The 16,442-nt window shown below is 41.7% G+C and overlaps 1 protein-coding gene across 1 annotated transcript in view; it reads left to right on the top strand.

Moving 5' to 3' along the window:
• Positions 1–16,442, top strand: part of LOC127028081 (transcription factor RFX3-like) — a gene marked incomplete at its 3' end in the record, with an annotated part of 75,999 nt that overhangs the window by 45,339 nt on the left and 14,218 nt on the right. The window contains exons 6-9 of the mRNA XM_050913902.1: positions 3,394–3,515; positions 5,980–6,092; positions 6,908–7,023; positions 7,515–7,669. Coding sequence (XP_050769859.1) covers positions 3,394–3,515; positions 5,980–6,092; positions 6,908–7,023; positions 7,515–7,669 — 506 coding nt within the window. The remainder of the gene's footprint in view (positions 1–3,393; positions 3,516–5,979; positions 6,093–6,907; positions 7,024–7,514; positions 7,670–16,442) is intronic.

The following is a 16,442-nucleotide window of genomic DNA, read 5'->3' as shown; positions in this document are numbered from 1 at the left end:
TCACCTTCTTGCCCTTCATGTGTTTGGAAATGGTTCCCAGGATTAGCTGCTCCATCACCTTCTCAGGACCAAGGTGAGGCTGACCGGCCTGTAGTTCCCTGAAATTATCTATCAGTTCTGGGTCAAACACAGGTGTGACATTTAATAGTAAATGGATCTCACAAAAAAAGATGATTAAGAATAAAATAAGGTAATATCAAAACCAAATATTGTGGTGAATAAAAGTGAAAGAAAAAACCCTAATACATTATTAGAGCTTAGTTTGGTTTCTGTTTCTAAAGCCCTTAGAGTTTGTTTTTCAGCAAACCAGAACAGTATAAGCCTTTCTTTTTAATGAAAACAGAGACTACCAATAAATTATGTAAGTGCATGAATTGGATTTTTGAGGTAATACTAAGTATTGAGACTCTCAGTAAATATTTGAATAGTCAGCACAGCAACTACAAGGAAGCAACAAAATTTGCAGAAAAACTTAGACAGTTTTTTTCTTTGTCTTGTGACTTAGTCAATCCATTTTGACTTCTTTCTTTTTTAATAGTTTCTACTTTTTTCTTACTGATTTGCTTACTTTTGTGTCCATTTAATACCAAACAGGAAGTTTGGCATGTACTCCTATTCCTCCTATTTCTGCTTTATCTTATTGACGACTATTGAATGTTTGCTGTTTTCAAATTTTAGTCAAAATTTCTTAAACTTTTCTGAGGAGTGAGTGGGAAGTTTCAGTGTAATTACAGTGTGTAGGATTAGACTATGGGAATCAATGAAGTTCTACTGTAAATTATCTTAATAATGAGAAAAGCACATCATTTTGCGTTGGTTTTTGAATTAACTAATTTCATGTTCATATTTCAGTGGTCTAGTTCTGTTGGATTTCCATAACTTTTCAAAACTTTAGAATGTTTGTTGTTAGCTAAAGACTCTCCAAACTTTTATTGTGCTTACATTTAGCTATATAAAATTAAAGTTCTATTCTTCTTGAGTAAAGCTAAGCATCTTTTGAAAGCTGTTATATTTATAAAAGGTTGGTTATTTTTTTTTCAGTGCCTCTTCTCTTAGCAGTTAATTAAAAAAAATAAAAATAATTGGAAAAATCAGAGTTGAAATAGGAAAAAGGGTCAGATAATTTTAGAAAAGCTAAATTCTTCCATTAATTAGTTGTGTAAATTGGTTGTAGTAACATTTTCCCCTGTCTGTAATTAAAAACACAAAGAGTAACCTGGGTATAAACAGAGGATTTTGCCAGGAATTCTGGAAGCCTCTCATTGCCTGAACTGCACCCTCTACTGTCCATAAAAGACAGGAAATCTAAAATTGTTAACAACTCTGCTCAAGTTTCATTTGAAACACCTGAAAAAGAATCTTTTCTTTTTTTCATTCCTTGGTTGCATTTTGCAAGTTATTTTCTAATGCTGTTGAAATTGTTTGACTCTTATAATGTCACCTGTAACAATGCCAGAATTAAGACTTTTCCCCAACTTTTTTTACATAAAGCACATTGGAGCAAGTGGTAGGATAATCCTGACTCCTAGCACCAGCGGATTAAGCTGGCTTTTTTTTTTTTTTTAAAAAAGTTCTTCCTAAACCCTAGAAACTCAAAGGACTGTTACTTTTATGCATTCAAGGCACTTTGGATTCCAATCCAAGAGCTGAAAAGTTTGTGAAATAATACATTTTGTAGAAACTAGTGGAATTGTGTGAACATACTGATTTTGATTTGCAAATATTTACATAAATTGATCTTCTGCCAGGTATTTTTAATGATAAAGTATAATGAGAATAAAGTTAAAAATTCTTACAAAATGAGGTTTTTGGATTGCAAATAGATCTATCAAGTGATAAGAAGTTTATCCATAAGAGTTCAATGCTACCGTGATACTAGAGATTAAACTTTACTCTTCTTAAAGTTGATTACAGTTGTGCTGTTGATTTCAGCAGGCCTGGGATTTTATCCTGGGCCTTTACAATAACCAAATTTCATATAAAAGTCCTAGAGATTAAGATGATGACAGAAATTTTTGTTTCCAAGTATTAACATTGCTAAAGTTATCATACTTTATGTTAATCGGGCCAAGAGACCTTCTCTGGAAAAGTATACTTCTTGTATATCCCATGTCCTATGTTATTGTATGGTTAAATATATGTCTGGAATGACCAGAATCTTGGATGCTTGCTTCTTATGGGAGCTTTCTCATAAACTAAAATCTAAGTAGTTACATATGGCATTCCGATTATCTGTTTAATAAGATAAAAATGAGAACATGCTCACAGCTGACTCAACTGCTTCTTAAGAGGAGCGTTTTCAGAGTGGAATTTGTTGACATTTCTAAAGTTAATACAAAGCTGTACAATCTGCACAGTGCAATTTCATACTTGAGTGACAGTTCACATGCATTGCATTCTGCACCAAGGTTTATCTAGTTTTCTTCTGGCTACAAGGCTATTTCAGAAGGACAAAGCTTCCGAGTTCTTATCACTAAGAGCTGGGGCAGAATTAATTTTCAGTTTTGTTGGAGATGGCAGGCGGAATCTTCAGCCTGTCAGTGTGATGGTCTTAACATCTGACCATCCAAACCAGGATTCCTATTTGTATCTTTGTCCTTTTTATCCTTTATAAAAGCTTTTGTGACTTGACTGATGAAGAGTTTAGAATAGAATAGAATAGAATAGAATAGAATAGAATAGAATAGAATAGAATAGTTCAGTTGGAAGGGACCTACAACGATCATCTAGTCCAACTGCCTGACCTCTTCAGGGCTGACCAAAAGTTAAAGCATATTATTAAGGGCATTGTCCAAATGCCTCTTAAACACTGACAGGCATGGGGCATCGACCACCTCCCTAGGAAGCCTGTTCCAGTGTTTTTGACTACCCTCTCGGTAAAGAAATATTTCCTAATATCAAGTCTGAACCTCTCCTGGTTCAGCTACTTAGTTTAAGTCTAAGTAGCTTTCTCAGACCTTCTGAGCTCATGAGAAGTTTGTTACATTTTAAAATTATTTAAATTCCTTTGTCTCCAAACAAATGCATGGCCCTTCTTAAGGTGATTAAACCTTATTTTTGAGCTACTTGGTTCCTGGGAAGGCAAGTCCTTTGGAGAAGGAAAGATTGTGTTTCTGTTTAGTGTAAATGAGCTTTAGGTCTTAGTGGTATAGTTTTTAAACTAAATTCCACAAGAAATTGGTAGTTGTGCTGTGATATCAGCTTTATGAATTTTATAATGCATTACCAATGTTCTACCTTTCCTTACTACAATTATTCTGATGTTACTTTTTTCTTGTGTGTGAACTAGCAAAACTGTATATTGAGACTGAGAAATCAGGCAGAACAGAGTGTGATATTGCACTTACAAAAAAGTGAACATAAAGAATAATTTTGTATTTGATAATTTTGTAGGTACAAGCCTGTGCAGAAAGTGGATGGAGTTGCAGATGGTTTCACAGGAAGTGGTCAACAGACAGGCACATCTGCTGAACAAACTATAATTGCCCAAAGTCAACATCATCAACAGTTTTTAGGTATGAAAAGATGTGTTATACTGTTGTATAAATAAAATAAACCCCATTATCGCCATGAACATCAAGTCATACAAATACAATAATTATTTTAGTTATGTTGCCCTGTTTAAAAATCTCACTGATAACAGAACAAAAAGATACTCATAGAAGCTATATGTTCTATATTGTAAGACTTCTGCAATATTTAATATGTATTATGCAGATATAAAAGAAAAAATGTGCAAAATCTACTTGCATGGTAGATTTAAAATATATTGCAATGCAATTGCGATGAAGCATTTTATACAAAAATGCATACTGAAAATCTTTCCCTAAAAGCTCATTAATTTCCACTGGCTTCCTAATCTTTTGAATATGCACATAAATTGAGATTATATTTTTGCACTGCAGTTGTGTTGACCATTGACAAGAAGGTGTATTGAGTTTGTGCTGCAACATTATAAATGGAAAGAGCCAAATAGTTAAAACCAGAAACCCAAGGTTTGTGTTTAAAAATGTGCATTTTGTGCATTCATTGATGTAGCTAAGTGTATTGGGTTTGCGTGGCAAGGTTTTGGTAGCAGGGGGGCTACAGGGGTGGCTTCTGTGAGAAGCTGCTAGAAGCTTCCCCTATGTCCAATAAAGGTAATGCCAGCGGGTTCCAAGACGGACCCGCCGCTGGCCAAGGCCGAGCCAATCGGCAACAGTGGTAGCACCTCTGTGATAACATATTTAAGAAAGGGAAAAGAAGTTACAGGGGAGTAGCAGTTGCAGCCAGAGAGAGCGGAGTGAGAAGATGTGAGAGAAGCAACTCTGCAGACACCAAGGTCAGTGAAGAAGGAGGGGGAGGAGGTGCTCCAGGCGCCGGAGCAGAGAGATTCCCCTGCAGCCCCTGGTGAAGACCATGGTGAGGCAGGCTGTCCCCCTGCAGCCCATGGAGGTCCACGGTGGAGCAGATATCCACCTGCAGCCCATGGAGGACCCCACGCCGGAGCAGGTGGATGCCTGAAGGATGCTGTGACCCCGTGGAGACCCCATGCTGGAGCAGGCTCCTGGCAGGACCAGCGGACCCGTGGCCCCATGGAGAGAGGAGCCCACACTGAAGCAGGTTTGCTGGCAGGACTTGTGACCCCGTGGGGGACCCACGCTGGAGCCGTCTGTTCCTGAAGGACTGCACCCCGTGGATGGGACCCATGCTGGAGCAGTTCATGAAGAACTGTAGCCCATGGGAAGGACTCACGTTGGAGAAGTTCGTGAAGGACTGTCTCCTGTGGGAGGGACCCCATGCTGGAGCAGGGGAAGGGTGCGAGGAGTCCTCCTCCCCCTGAGGAGGAAGGAGCGGCAGAACCAACGTGTGATGAACTGACCCAAACCCCCATTCCCCGTTCTCCTTGTGCCGCTCGGGGGGGAGGAGGTAGAGAAAATAAGGAGTAAAGTTAAGCCTGGGAAGAAGGGAGGGGTGGGGGGAAGGTGTTTTAAGATTTGGTTTTATTTCTCATTATCCTGCTCTAATTTGACTAACAATAAATTAAACTAATTTTTCCCCAAGTCGAGCCTGTTTTGCCCGTGAAGGTAATTGGTGAAGTGATCTCCCTGTTCTTATCTCGACCCACGAGCCTTTCGTTTTATTTTTCTCCCCTGTCCAGTTGAGGAGGGGGAGTGATAGAGCGGCTTTGGTGGGCACCTGGCATCCAGCCAGGGTCAACCCACCACACTAAGCATATCGATTTCTCAGTTGTGGAAGCAAATGGTAATTTAGTAATTTGCTAATGTAAAAAAGCTTATTAAATGTGTTATTGCAATAATTGTACACTTAGTTTTGAGTTCATATATTGGGATTTTGAAGCACCACATCCTTTGGCCTAACCTTGCTGTTACTGAAATCATTGGGAACCTTAGGCTATAGTTTGCATGTTTTTGAATTTTCCCTTCCACTGTCCTCCCGGTTGACAGTGCATTTTTCCCCCCATACCAGTGTATCTCTTGGAAACATTTATGAGAAATAGTAAAAGCACATGTTAGCTACAGTTCAAAGTCTTGTAAATTTCAAATAAATATATGCTGCTGAGTCTACTAAACCCTAACATGCATGACAATGCAAAAACTATTCAGTTGATCAAAACAAAAACTATTAAATTATATTCATGTCTTATGTACTGACATGAATATTCTGCTTCATCCTGTCATATTCTGAAAATGTGTCTTAGCTTTTTTTATATACAGGTACAATATGTATGTGAAATAATTTTTATCTGCTGTCTGTCAAGAATAATTTAACATCTCCTTTTGCTGAAAAAAAAAGCTAGCTGGTTTGTTCACAATTTTATTGCAACTTTAAAATATATTAAATATGAAAGACATTACTCTTTGGGCATTTTGACCTTCTAGACTTTATTTCTTTACATCATCCTTAAATGTTTTCTAATCGAACTGTAGTTGGCACTATTCACAATAGCTTTCTTCTGTTATGTTGTCATGGAAACAGATGCATCTCGAGTACTTCCAGAGTTTGGAGAAGTTGAAATATCTTCTCTGCCAGATGGTACTACCCTTGAGGACATAAAATCACTGCAAAGTCTTTATCGAGAGCACTGTGAGGTAAGAGAAAAGAGGCATTTCACATTCTTTGAAAATTCATGTCTTCTAGTGAGAATCAGTACAACAGGATGACTGACGCAAAACACATTACAGCCAGCCTACTTGTATCTGATGTGCTCCTGAAATATTTTGCTTATTCCATCGGAAAGGACATTTGCAAAAAGACTTCTCTGGAATTTTTCTCTTTACAGGAAAAGAAAATAACATGTAATAGAATACCAATACTGGAATGTAATCATGTGTAGGTTTTGAGAATTTTAGATAAATTGAACTTTAGATAATATATATACAGAGTTTTGCTTTTGTTTATAGGAGTTGAAATCAGATTAAATTATTATTTCTAATGTTTATGTTAAAAACAAATTCACTTTTTTCTTCAAGTTTTAAAGAAGCAGGTTTAACAACTCAAGGCCACATTTCATATTGAATAACGTGTTTTAAAATTATTGTTGAAGGTGCTTTAAAACGTGTAATGAAGTAACAAAATTCATGAAATAGCAAGTTTCCTTTGTGTTTGTAATAGTGTTAAAAGTTCTGTTTAGGTGAATTCACATGATATATGTGCTTAGGCTCTTTTCTGGAGGCTTCCTTGTATTTGCACTTGGCCTGATCTGAGTCTCTGTCCATGCTAGTATGGACAGTTGGAAAATTTGTTGCTAAAAAGTTATTTAAAAGGTTATTATATGTTTATTTATAAACATACATTTTACTATTTTTTCTGCAAAATGACTGGGGGGAGCTATACCCCTGGGAGGAGTTGGGGCGGGGGGGGGATGAGGTAGAAGACTATCTGCATTTGTTTTATATTTTTTTAGGCAATAGTGGATGTTGTTGTGAATCTTCAGTTTAGCCTGATAGAAAAATTGTGGCAAACTTTCTGGCGCTATTCTCCCTCTGCTCCAGCTGACGACACAGCTATTATTGAACTGAGGTCAGTAAATGTCTCTTTTTGCTTACTGTTCACCATCAACAGCAGGATTCAAATCAAAGAAAGTCTTAGTTTTACATATAGGCTAAGAACCTTTTCTGATATCAGTAGTTTTTCAGGTTAAATTTGTGTTGTCTGCTTTTTGACATATAGGCTGTTGGTATATGTCAAACTGCAGCCTTGAAATGATTGCATACATCTTCTATTTTTTCCTTTGTTTGGATGACTAAAGTCAAAGTATCTTTTCACAATATACTGTCCAGTTTGTTTAAATTGCAAGGACCATTTTTATCATACCTCTGCATAATTTATGGGCTGGAGCAGAACTTTGGAGGCCATTTTTCCCCAGTTTCATATGAAGAAGTTAAAGAGTTTCAATTGGATGTAACAGAGACATTTATAAAGTTTTTATTAAATAATCAATTTCAAAGTCCATTGTACTTTTCTTATCTGTATGTAAATGCATTTTCATTTGTTATATTTATTCACACCAGCAATCTGAGTGAAATAGAAAGTCGACTTCCAAAAGGAAAATTGATTACTCTGTGCAAAAATGAGTCTATTCTGAAATGGATGGGTAATTGTGACCATGTGATGTACCAGGCTTTGGTGGAGATTCTCATTCCTGATGTCCTTAGACCTATTCCTAGTAAGTTAAACACAGATAACATCTTGTAAGACTGTGTTTTATTTTGTTTTGGTTTATGTGGTGATATTTTTGTGCCTTGTGAAACTTTGGGGAATGATTTGGAAGGATGTAAACGTAGTGTGTATCAACTTTCCTTAATTCTGTTGAGTAGCAAGGTGTACTGGAGTTGATGTAAGCATTGTATTTAAAGAAAAGGAGAGTGGATATTTCACTACATTTAGGAAAGTCTCTAGAAGTTTTAAGAATATATTTCCCTATGGAATATGCTTTTGTCACTGCAAATTCTAAGTTTTTATAAATTTTAAGATAAAAATGCGTTCCTTTACATACTGGCTCTAGTCTACCTGACAGCTGTGAATGCACTATGGCCCTGAGCCTGAGTCCATTAATGTCAGACAGTCTTTCTGCTGACTTCAGTAGGCTTTAGTTTCAGTTTTATATATAAAAGTTCTAGTTGTTAAAAAAGCAAAATGTATATGCTTTGTCATTTCATTTTTGGATAATTAAACATTTATGTATTATCAGTGGCTGCTAAAACCTTATCAGTTTTGATACCTATTAAACCAACATAACACTGTCAAACATTTTAAGTCTTGTTTATTATTCCAGTCTACTATACTTTCTGTTCTATTTCCAGTATGAAGGACTCACCAATCGATTCTAGTATCAGGAATAGAGCTTTCTTTTCAAACTTGATTTTATAGTATCCATCATTGCTCAAGCATGGTATCTTTTTATGGCTGCTTCTGGTAGTAAATGATTTTAAATTGGTTTCCAGGAAGGATAAATTCCTTCCTAAAACATTTATTGCATGTTTTGTATGTTTTGTTAAATATTAAAAAGAAATTATAATTGCATATATATAAAAATATAATATATAATATTAAAGAAAATTATAAAAGAAATATTAGGAACCAACAGGGAAACACCTGTGAAATGCCTCAAAGGAATTAGACTGTGTTCCTCTAAAAAGGTGACAAAGTTGATAGGCCCACTAAAGTGCCTCTACAGCAATGCACGCAGCATGGGTAACAAACAGGAAAAGATGGAAGCCACTGTGCACCTGGAAAGCTATGATTTAATCGCTATCACTGAAACTTGGTGGGAAGAATTGCATGACTGGAGTGCTGCAATTGATGGCTATAAACTGTTCAGAAGGGATAGACAAGGAAGGAGGGGCGGGGGGGTTGCCCTCTATGTAAAAGAATGGATTGACTGCACAGAGTTGACTTTGAAAAACAGCGATGAACAGGTTGAGAGCTTAAGGGTAAAAATAAGGGAAAAGCCAACAAAGGAAACCTCGTGGCTGGTGTTTACTACAGGCCACCTGATCAAGTGGAGGATGTCGAAGCATTCTTACTTCAACTATGGGAAGCATCACACTCTGATCCTCCTGGGGGACTTCAATCACCCTGACACTTGCAATCTCTCTTCCCACATCTCTCAAGACCCCGAACCTCAAGGCAGGAACTGGGGGAATGAAGTTCCTCCCATCATAGGAGAAGATCAGGTTAGAGACCACCTGTCGTGGTTTAACCCCAGCCAGCAACTAAGCACCACGCAGCCACTTCCCCCTCCCCTCTCCCAGTGGGGTGGGGAGGAGGAGAAAAAAAAGTAAAACCCATGGGTTGAGATAAGAACAGTTTAATAACTAAAGTAAAATAAAATACACTACTAACTAAGAATAATAATAAGAATAATATTATAATAATTGTAATGAAAAGGAGTATAACAAAAAAAAGGAATAACACCCAAGAAAAAACAGTGATGCACAATGCAATTGCTCACCACCCGCTGACTGATGCCCGAGCAGTGATCCACCCCTCCCGGCCAACTCCCCCCCCGTTTATATACTGGGCATGACGTTCCATGGTATGGAATACCCCTTTGGCTAGTTCGGGTCAGCTGTCCTGGCTATGGTCCCTCCCAGCTTCTTGCACACCTGCTTGCTGGCAGAGCATGGGAAACTGAAAAGTCCTTGGCTTAAGATAAGCGCTACTTAGCAACAACTAAAACATCAGGGTGTTATCAACATCATTCTCACACTAAATCCAAAACACAGCACTGTATAGTGCTACTAAGAAGAGAGTTAACTCTGTCCCAGCCGAAACCAGGACAATATCCACCCCTTATTCTATACCATTTACATCATGCCCAGATCCCACACTTTCTGATACATTTCCAATTAATCACCATCACTTTTCCTGTCTTTTAATATATACATACAGATATCATTCCCACAGTCTATGGGCCATCTCTACCAAATGTCTGTTGAGTTCATTCAGTCCATGACTTTGGGCTCCATCTGTCATAACAGTCTGTCTGGGCAGGAGGGATGGTGCAAAGTCCGCTCAGTCGGCAGAACAGGATTGGGCTTCTGTGTGGTGCGGCGGGCAGGTGACATTGGCCACAGCAGGGGGATGGTGTGTAGTGTTGGATTGTTGCATGCTGCAGTCAGTCCTGGTTCCATCACTACTGCGCTTCACTCAGTTTTGTCAAAGTTCATTCTTCATTAATCTAAGTCATTCTTACTGTAATACCATTAATATAGCATATAACAATTATAATGATGATGACATACAGTGGCAGGATTATATAGCAATTAATATCATACAATTTAATCTATTGGCTGTTCTCACCTAAAATCAAAACCCCTTGAGGCACACATCAGACTTCCCCATCCTTCCGCATCACCCACCAAGGGCACCCAGGCCCTTGAGCAAAAGCAATCCCACGAATGGGTTTGCCTTTGCCTGAGGCAGGAGTAACCCAGACTGTTTTTCCTAGCATATTTTTTATGTGCACTACAGGGACTTTATCCCCTTCTACAGTATGTAAAAGTTCTGATTGGGCAGGGCCAGCTTGATTGAGAGATCCTCTAGTGTTGACTAACCAGGTGGCCTTTGCTAAATGTGTATCCCAATGTTTGAAGGTCCCACCACCCATTGCTCTCAATGTAGTCTTTAACAGTCCATTGTATCGCTCAATATTCCCAGAGGCTGGTGCATGATAGGGGATGTGATACACCCACTCAATGCTGTGCTCTTTGGCCCAGGTGTCTATGAGGTTGTTTCGGAAATGAGTCCCATTGTCTGACTCAATCCTTTCTGGGGTTCCATGTCGCCATAAGACTTGCTTTTCAAGGCCCAGGAGAGTGTTCCGGGTGGTGGCATGGGGCACGGGATATGTTTCCAGCCATCCGGTGGTTGCTTCCACCATTGTAAGCACATGGCACTTGCCTTGACGGGTCTGTGGGAGTGTGATATAGTCAATCTGCCAGGCCTCCCCATATTTATATTTCAGCCATCGTCCTCCAAACCAAAGAGGCTTTAACCGCTTGGCTTGCTTAATTGCAGCGCATGTTTCACATTCATGGATGACCTGTGCGATAGTGTCCATGGTCAGGTCCACCCCTCGATCACGAGCCCATCTATATGTTGCATCTCTTCCCTGGTGGCCTGAGGTGTCATGGGCCCACCGAGCCAGAAATAATTCACCCTTATGCTGCCAATCCAGATCCACCTGAGCCACTTAAATCCTAGCAGCCTTGTCTACCTGTTGATTGTTTTGATGTTCTTCAGTGGCCCGACTCTTGGGTACGTGGGCATCTACATGACGTACTTTCACAACCAGGTTCTCTAGCTGGGCAGCAATATCTTGCCACAATGGGGCAGCCCAGATGGATTTACCTCTGCGTTGCCAGTTACTCTGCTTCCATTGCTGCAACCACCCCCACAGGGCATTTGCCACCATCCATGAGTCAGTACAGAGATAAAGTATTGGCCATTTTTCTCGTTCAGCAATGTCTAAAGCCAGCTGGATGGCTTTCACCTCTGCAAACTGACTCGATTCACCTTTTCCTTCTGCAGTTTCTGCACCTTGTCACATAGGACTCCATACAGCCGCCTTCCACCTCCGATGCTTTCCTACAATGCGACAGGACCCATCAGTGAACAGGGCATATTGCCTCTCCTTTTCTGGCAGTTTATTATACAGTGGGGCCTCTTCAGCACGCGTTACCTCCTCCTCTGGCGATATTCCAGAATCTTTGCCTTCTGGCCAGTCTGTGATCACTTCCAGAATTCCTGGGCGACTCGGCCTTCCTGTTTGAGCCCATTGTGTGATCAGTGCAACCCACTTACTCCATGTAGCATCAGTTGCATGATGTGTAGAAGGGACCTTCCCTTTGAACATCCAGCCCAGCACTGGCAGTCGGGGTGCTAAGAGGAGCTGTGTTTCAGTACCAACCACTTCTGAAGCAGCTCAAACTCCTTCATATGCTGCTAATATCTCCTTTTCAGTTGGAGTATAGTGGGCCTCAGATCCTCGATATCCCCGACTCCAAAACCCTAGAGGTCAACCTCGGGTCTCCCCTGGTGCTTTCTGCCAGAGACTCCAGGTAGGGCCATTCTCCCCGGCTGCGGTGTAGAGCACATTTTTAACATCTGGTCCTGCCCGGACTGGCCCAAGGGCTCCTGCATGAACTATCTCCTGTTTAATCTGTTCAAAGGCTTGTTGTTGCTCAGGGTCTCATTTAAAATCATTCCTCTTCCAGGTCACTTGATAGAGAGGGCTTACAATCAGACTGTAATTTGGAATATGCATTCTCCAAAAACCCACAACACCTAAGAAAGCTTGCGTTTCCTGTTTACTAGTTGGTGGAGACATAGCTGCTATTTTGTTGATCACATCCATTGGGATGTGACGACGTCCATCTTGCCATTTTATTCCTAAAAACTGAATCTCCTGTGTGGGTCCCTTCACCTTACTCTGTTTTATGGCAAAACTAGCCTTCAGAAGGATTTGGATTATTTTCTCCCCTTTCTCAAAAACTTCTTCTGTTGTGTTGCCCCATATGATGATGTCATCAATGTACTGCAGGTGTGCTGGAGCTCCACCCTGTTCCAGTGCAGTCTGGATTAGTCCATGGCAAATGGTGGGGCTGTGTTTCCACCCCTGGGGCAGTCGATTCCAGGTGTACTGGACCCCCCTCCAAGTGAAAGCAAACTGTGGCCGGCACTCTGCTGCCAAAGGGATTGAGAAAAATGCATTGGCAATATCACTTGTGGCGTACCACTTGGCTGCCTTTGACTCCAGTTCATATTGAAGTTCTAGCATGTCTGGCACAGCAGCACTCAGCGGTGGTGTGGCTTCATTCAGGCCACGATAGTCTACTGTTAGTCTCCATTCTCCATTAGACTTTCGCACTGGCCAAATGGGGCTGTTAAAGGGTGAGCGAGTCCTGCTGATCACTCCTTGGCTCTCCAGTCGATGAATCAGCGTATGGATGGGAACCAGGGAGTCTCGGTTGGTGTGATATTGCCACCGGTGCACCCTTGTGGTAGCGATTGGCACCTGTTGCTCTTCGACCCTCAGCAACCCCACAACCGAAGGGTCCTCCGAGAGACCAGGCAAGGTGGACAACTGTTCAATTCCCTCTGTCTCCAAGGCAGCTATACCAAAGGCCCACCGATACCCCTTTGGGTCCTTGAAATACCCTCTCCTGAGATAATCTATGCCAAGAATGCATGGGGCCTCTGGGCCAGTCACAATGGGGTGTTTTTGCCACTCATTCCCAGTTAGGCTTATTTCAGCCTCCAATACAGTTAGCTGTTGGGATCCCCCTGTCACTCCAGAAATACAAATGGGTTCTACCCCTTTATAGCTTGATGGCATTAGAGTACACTGTGCACCGGTGTCTACTAGAGCTTTATACTCATGTGGGTCTGATGTGCCAGGCCATCGGATCCACACAGTCCAGTAAACCCGGTTGTCCCTCTCCTCCGCCTGGCTGGAGGCAGGGCCCCTCTAGTCCTGGTCATAGGATTCTCCACTCACTCTTTGTAAAAATGGATTAGAATTCCTTTTCATAGGATCAGGAGTAAGATCTGCCCTTCCACTCTGTCTGCCACACCACTCACACTGCTCACCGGAGGCTGGAGCAGCAATTTTCCTGGAAGAACCCTCATTGTTTTTCCTCGCAATTCACGTACCCGTGCATCTAGAACCGAGGTAGGTTTTCCATCCCACTTCCTCATATCCTCTCCGTGGTCAAGCAGGTAAAACCACAGGATACCCCGTGGTGTGTACCTTCTCTCTCCTCTCTCTTGCCCAGAGGAATACCTTCTCCTAATGGCTGAGATATTGGTCCATACAGGTGGGTGGCCAAACTTACTTATCCTCAAATCGCTGGAACTCTTGGGACAGTTTCTCGGCTATTATGTCTGGCAGTTTCTCCACAGCCGCGACGAGGGAGGAAGAGAGACTTTCTTCATATTGCCAAAGTCGGCAAGCCAATTCATCTACTGTTGGTCCCTCTTCATCTTTCCAGTCCATTACTGCCAATGCATTGGCATACGATGATGGTGCGCTTCGTACAAACTTCCACCACATGGGTCGTGCACATTGGACTTCATCTGGATCTGTGGGTAACTGCCCATCGTCTGGGTCATAATAAACCATCTCCCGCACGGCTAATTCCCTCAGGTACTGGATACCTCTCTCCATGGTGGTCCACTTGCATGGGTGACATACAACATCTTCCTTGAAGGGGTACCTTTCCCTCACGCCTGACAGAAGTCGCCTCCAGAGGCTGAGGGCTTGTGTCTTTTTTCCAATTGCCTTGTCAATGCCCCCTTCCCTAGAAAGGGATCCCAATTGCTTGGCTTCCTTACCCTCTAATTCCAAGCTACTGGCCCCATTATCCCAGCATCGGAGCAGCCAGGTGATAATGTGCTCGCCTGGACGATGGCTGAAGTCTTTTCACATATCTTGCAGCTCCCCCCTTGGGGATAGGGATCGGGTGATTATCTCCAGTTCTGCCTCTTCCTCCTGTTCTTGTGATGACCCTGGTTCACCTTCATCCTTCTCTAAGCGAGCTGACTTTTTTGTATATTTCTTCTTCTGTATAGGGGTGATTGATATTGGCACCGGTTGATTCTCTAGTTCAGCTGCATCATCCTTTGCCAAGGTTTGAGTAGCCACAGTGTCTGTCGCCGGAGTCTGAGTAGCTACAGTGCTTATCGCTGGGGTCTGAGTAGCCACAGTTGTGGGGATCGGAGTAGCCACAGTGCCTGTCGTCGTGGTGTGAGTAGCCGCAGTGCTTGTTGCGGGAATTAGAGTAGCTGCAGTACGTGTCATCAGAGTTTGAGTAGCCACAGTGCTTGTCGCTGGGGTTTGAGTAGCCATAGCACTTGTCACCGGGGTTTGAGTAGCCGCAGTCGTGGGAGCTGATCTCTGGGTGGTATTTTTCAATAGTTGTTTAACCCTAAACAAGATCTGAATCACATTCAGGAACAGGCTGATTCCTAGCAATAGGACCATGCTGAGTTCAGCATCCCAAGGATATTCAAAATTTACAAACTATTGTACAACTCCAATGCTATTGTAATTAACCTGGCAGAGAAAGGGAAGACATGGGAAGATGTCTCCCCAATAGGTTGGCTCCCCGAGGAGAAAAGGTAAAAGGTACAATTATTAATAGACTCCCATAGGTGGCTCCCGAAGTACAGAGGTGACAACAATGCCGAGTACAAACACCCGATTAGTTTCACGGCCTGCACTTCTATCATATCATAAGCCAGTGTTACAAAGTACAACAACATGATAACTCTGGGCCAGTTCCCACAGGTGATAAACAGCACAACAGGGAGCATATACTGCAAGTAGGGCATTACATAAAGCAACTTCAAGAACCACAACACCAACCCTGAGAGCAAAAGAATCCACATTGTAACCAGTAACTATCAAACCAATACAATGAATACTTATAACAAGTTTGTTTTAACACACTCTGATCAGATCTGTCGTTATCTGAACCCTTCCTGCCCCACGTTGGGCACCAAAAAGGCTGTCGTGGTTTAACCCCAGCCAGCAACTAAGCACCACGCAGCCACTTCCCCCTCCCCTCTCCCAGTGGGGTGGGGAGGAGGAGAAAAAAAAGTAAAACCCATGGGTTGAGATAAGAACAGTTTAATAACAAAAGTAAAAATAAAAATACACTACTAACTAAGAATAATAATAATAATATAATAATAATTATAATGAAAAGGAATATAACAAAAAAAAAGAATAACACCCAAGAAAAAAACAGTGATGCACAATGCAATTGCTCACCACCCGCTGACCGATGCCTGAGCAGCGATCCACCCCTCCTGGCCAACTCCATCTTGTTTATATACTGGGCATGACGTTCCATGGTATGGAATATCCCTTTGGCTAGTTCAGGTCAGCTGTCCTGGCTATGCCCCCTCCCAGCTTCTTGTACACCTGCTTGCTGGCAGAGCATGGGAAACTGAAAGATCCTTGACTTAGGATAAGCGCTACTTAGCAACAACTAAAACATCAGCATGTTATCAACATTATTCTCACATTAAATCCAAAACACAGCACTATACCAGCTACTAGGAAGAAAATTAACTCTATCCCTGCCGAAACAAGGACACCTGAGCATACACAAGTCCATGGGACCTGACGAGATGCATGCCAGGGTCCTGAGGGAATTGGCTGATGTAGTTGCCAAGTCACTCTCCATCATATTTGAAAAGTCATGGCAGTCAGGCAAAGTCCCCGGTGACTGGAAAAAGGGAAACATTGCACCCATTTTTCAAAAGGGTAAAAAGGAGGACCCTGGGAACTACCGACCAGTCGGCCTCACCTCCATGCCTGCTAAGATCATGGAGCAGATCCTCCTGGAAGATATGTCGAGGCATATGGATGACAGGGAGGTGATTAGAGACAGCCAACATGGCTTCACCAAGGACAAATCATGCCT

Source organism: Gymnogyps californianus, unplaced genomic scaffold, assembly GCF_018139145.2.
Source record: "Gymnogyps californianus isolate 813 unplaced genomic scaffold, ASM1813914v2 HiC_scaffold_174, whole genome shotgun sequence".
NCBI classification, from domain to species: domain Eukaryota; kingdom Metazoa; phylum Chordata; class Aves; order Accipitriformes; family Cathartidae; genus Gymnogyps; species Gymnogyps californianus.
Note: the sequence above shows the minus strand (reverse complement) of the source record. Positions and strands in the feature narration are given on the sequence as shown.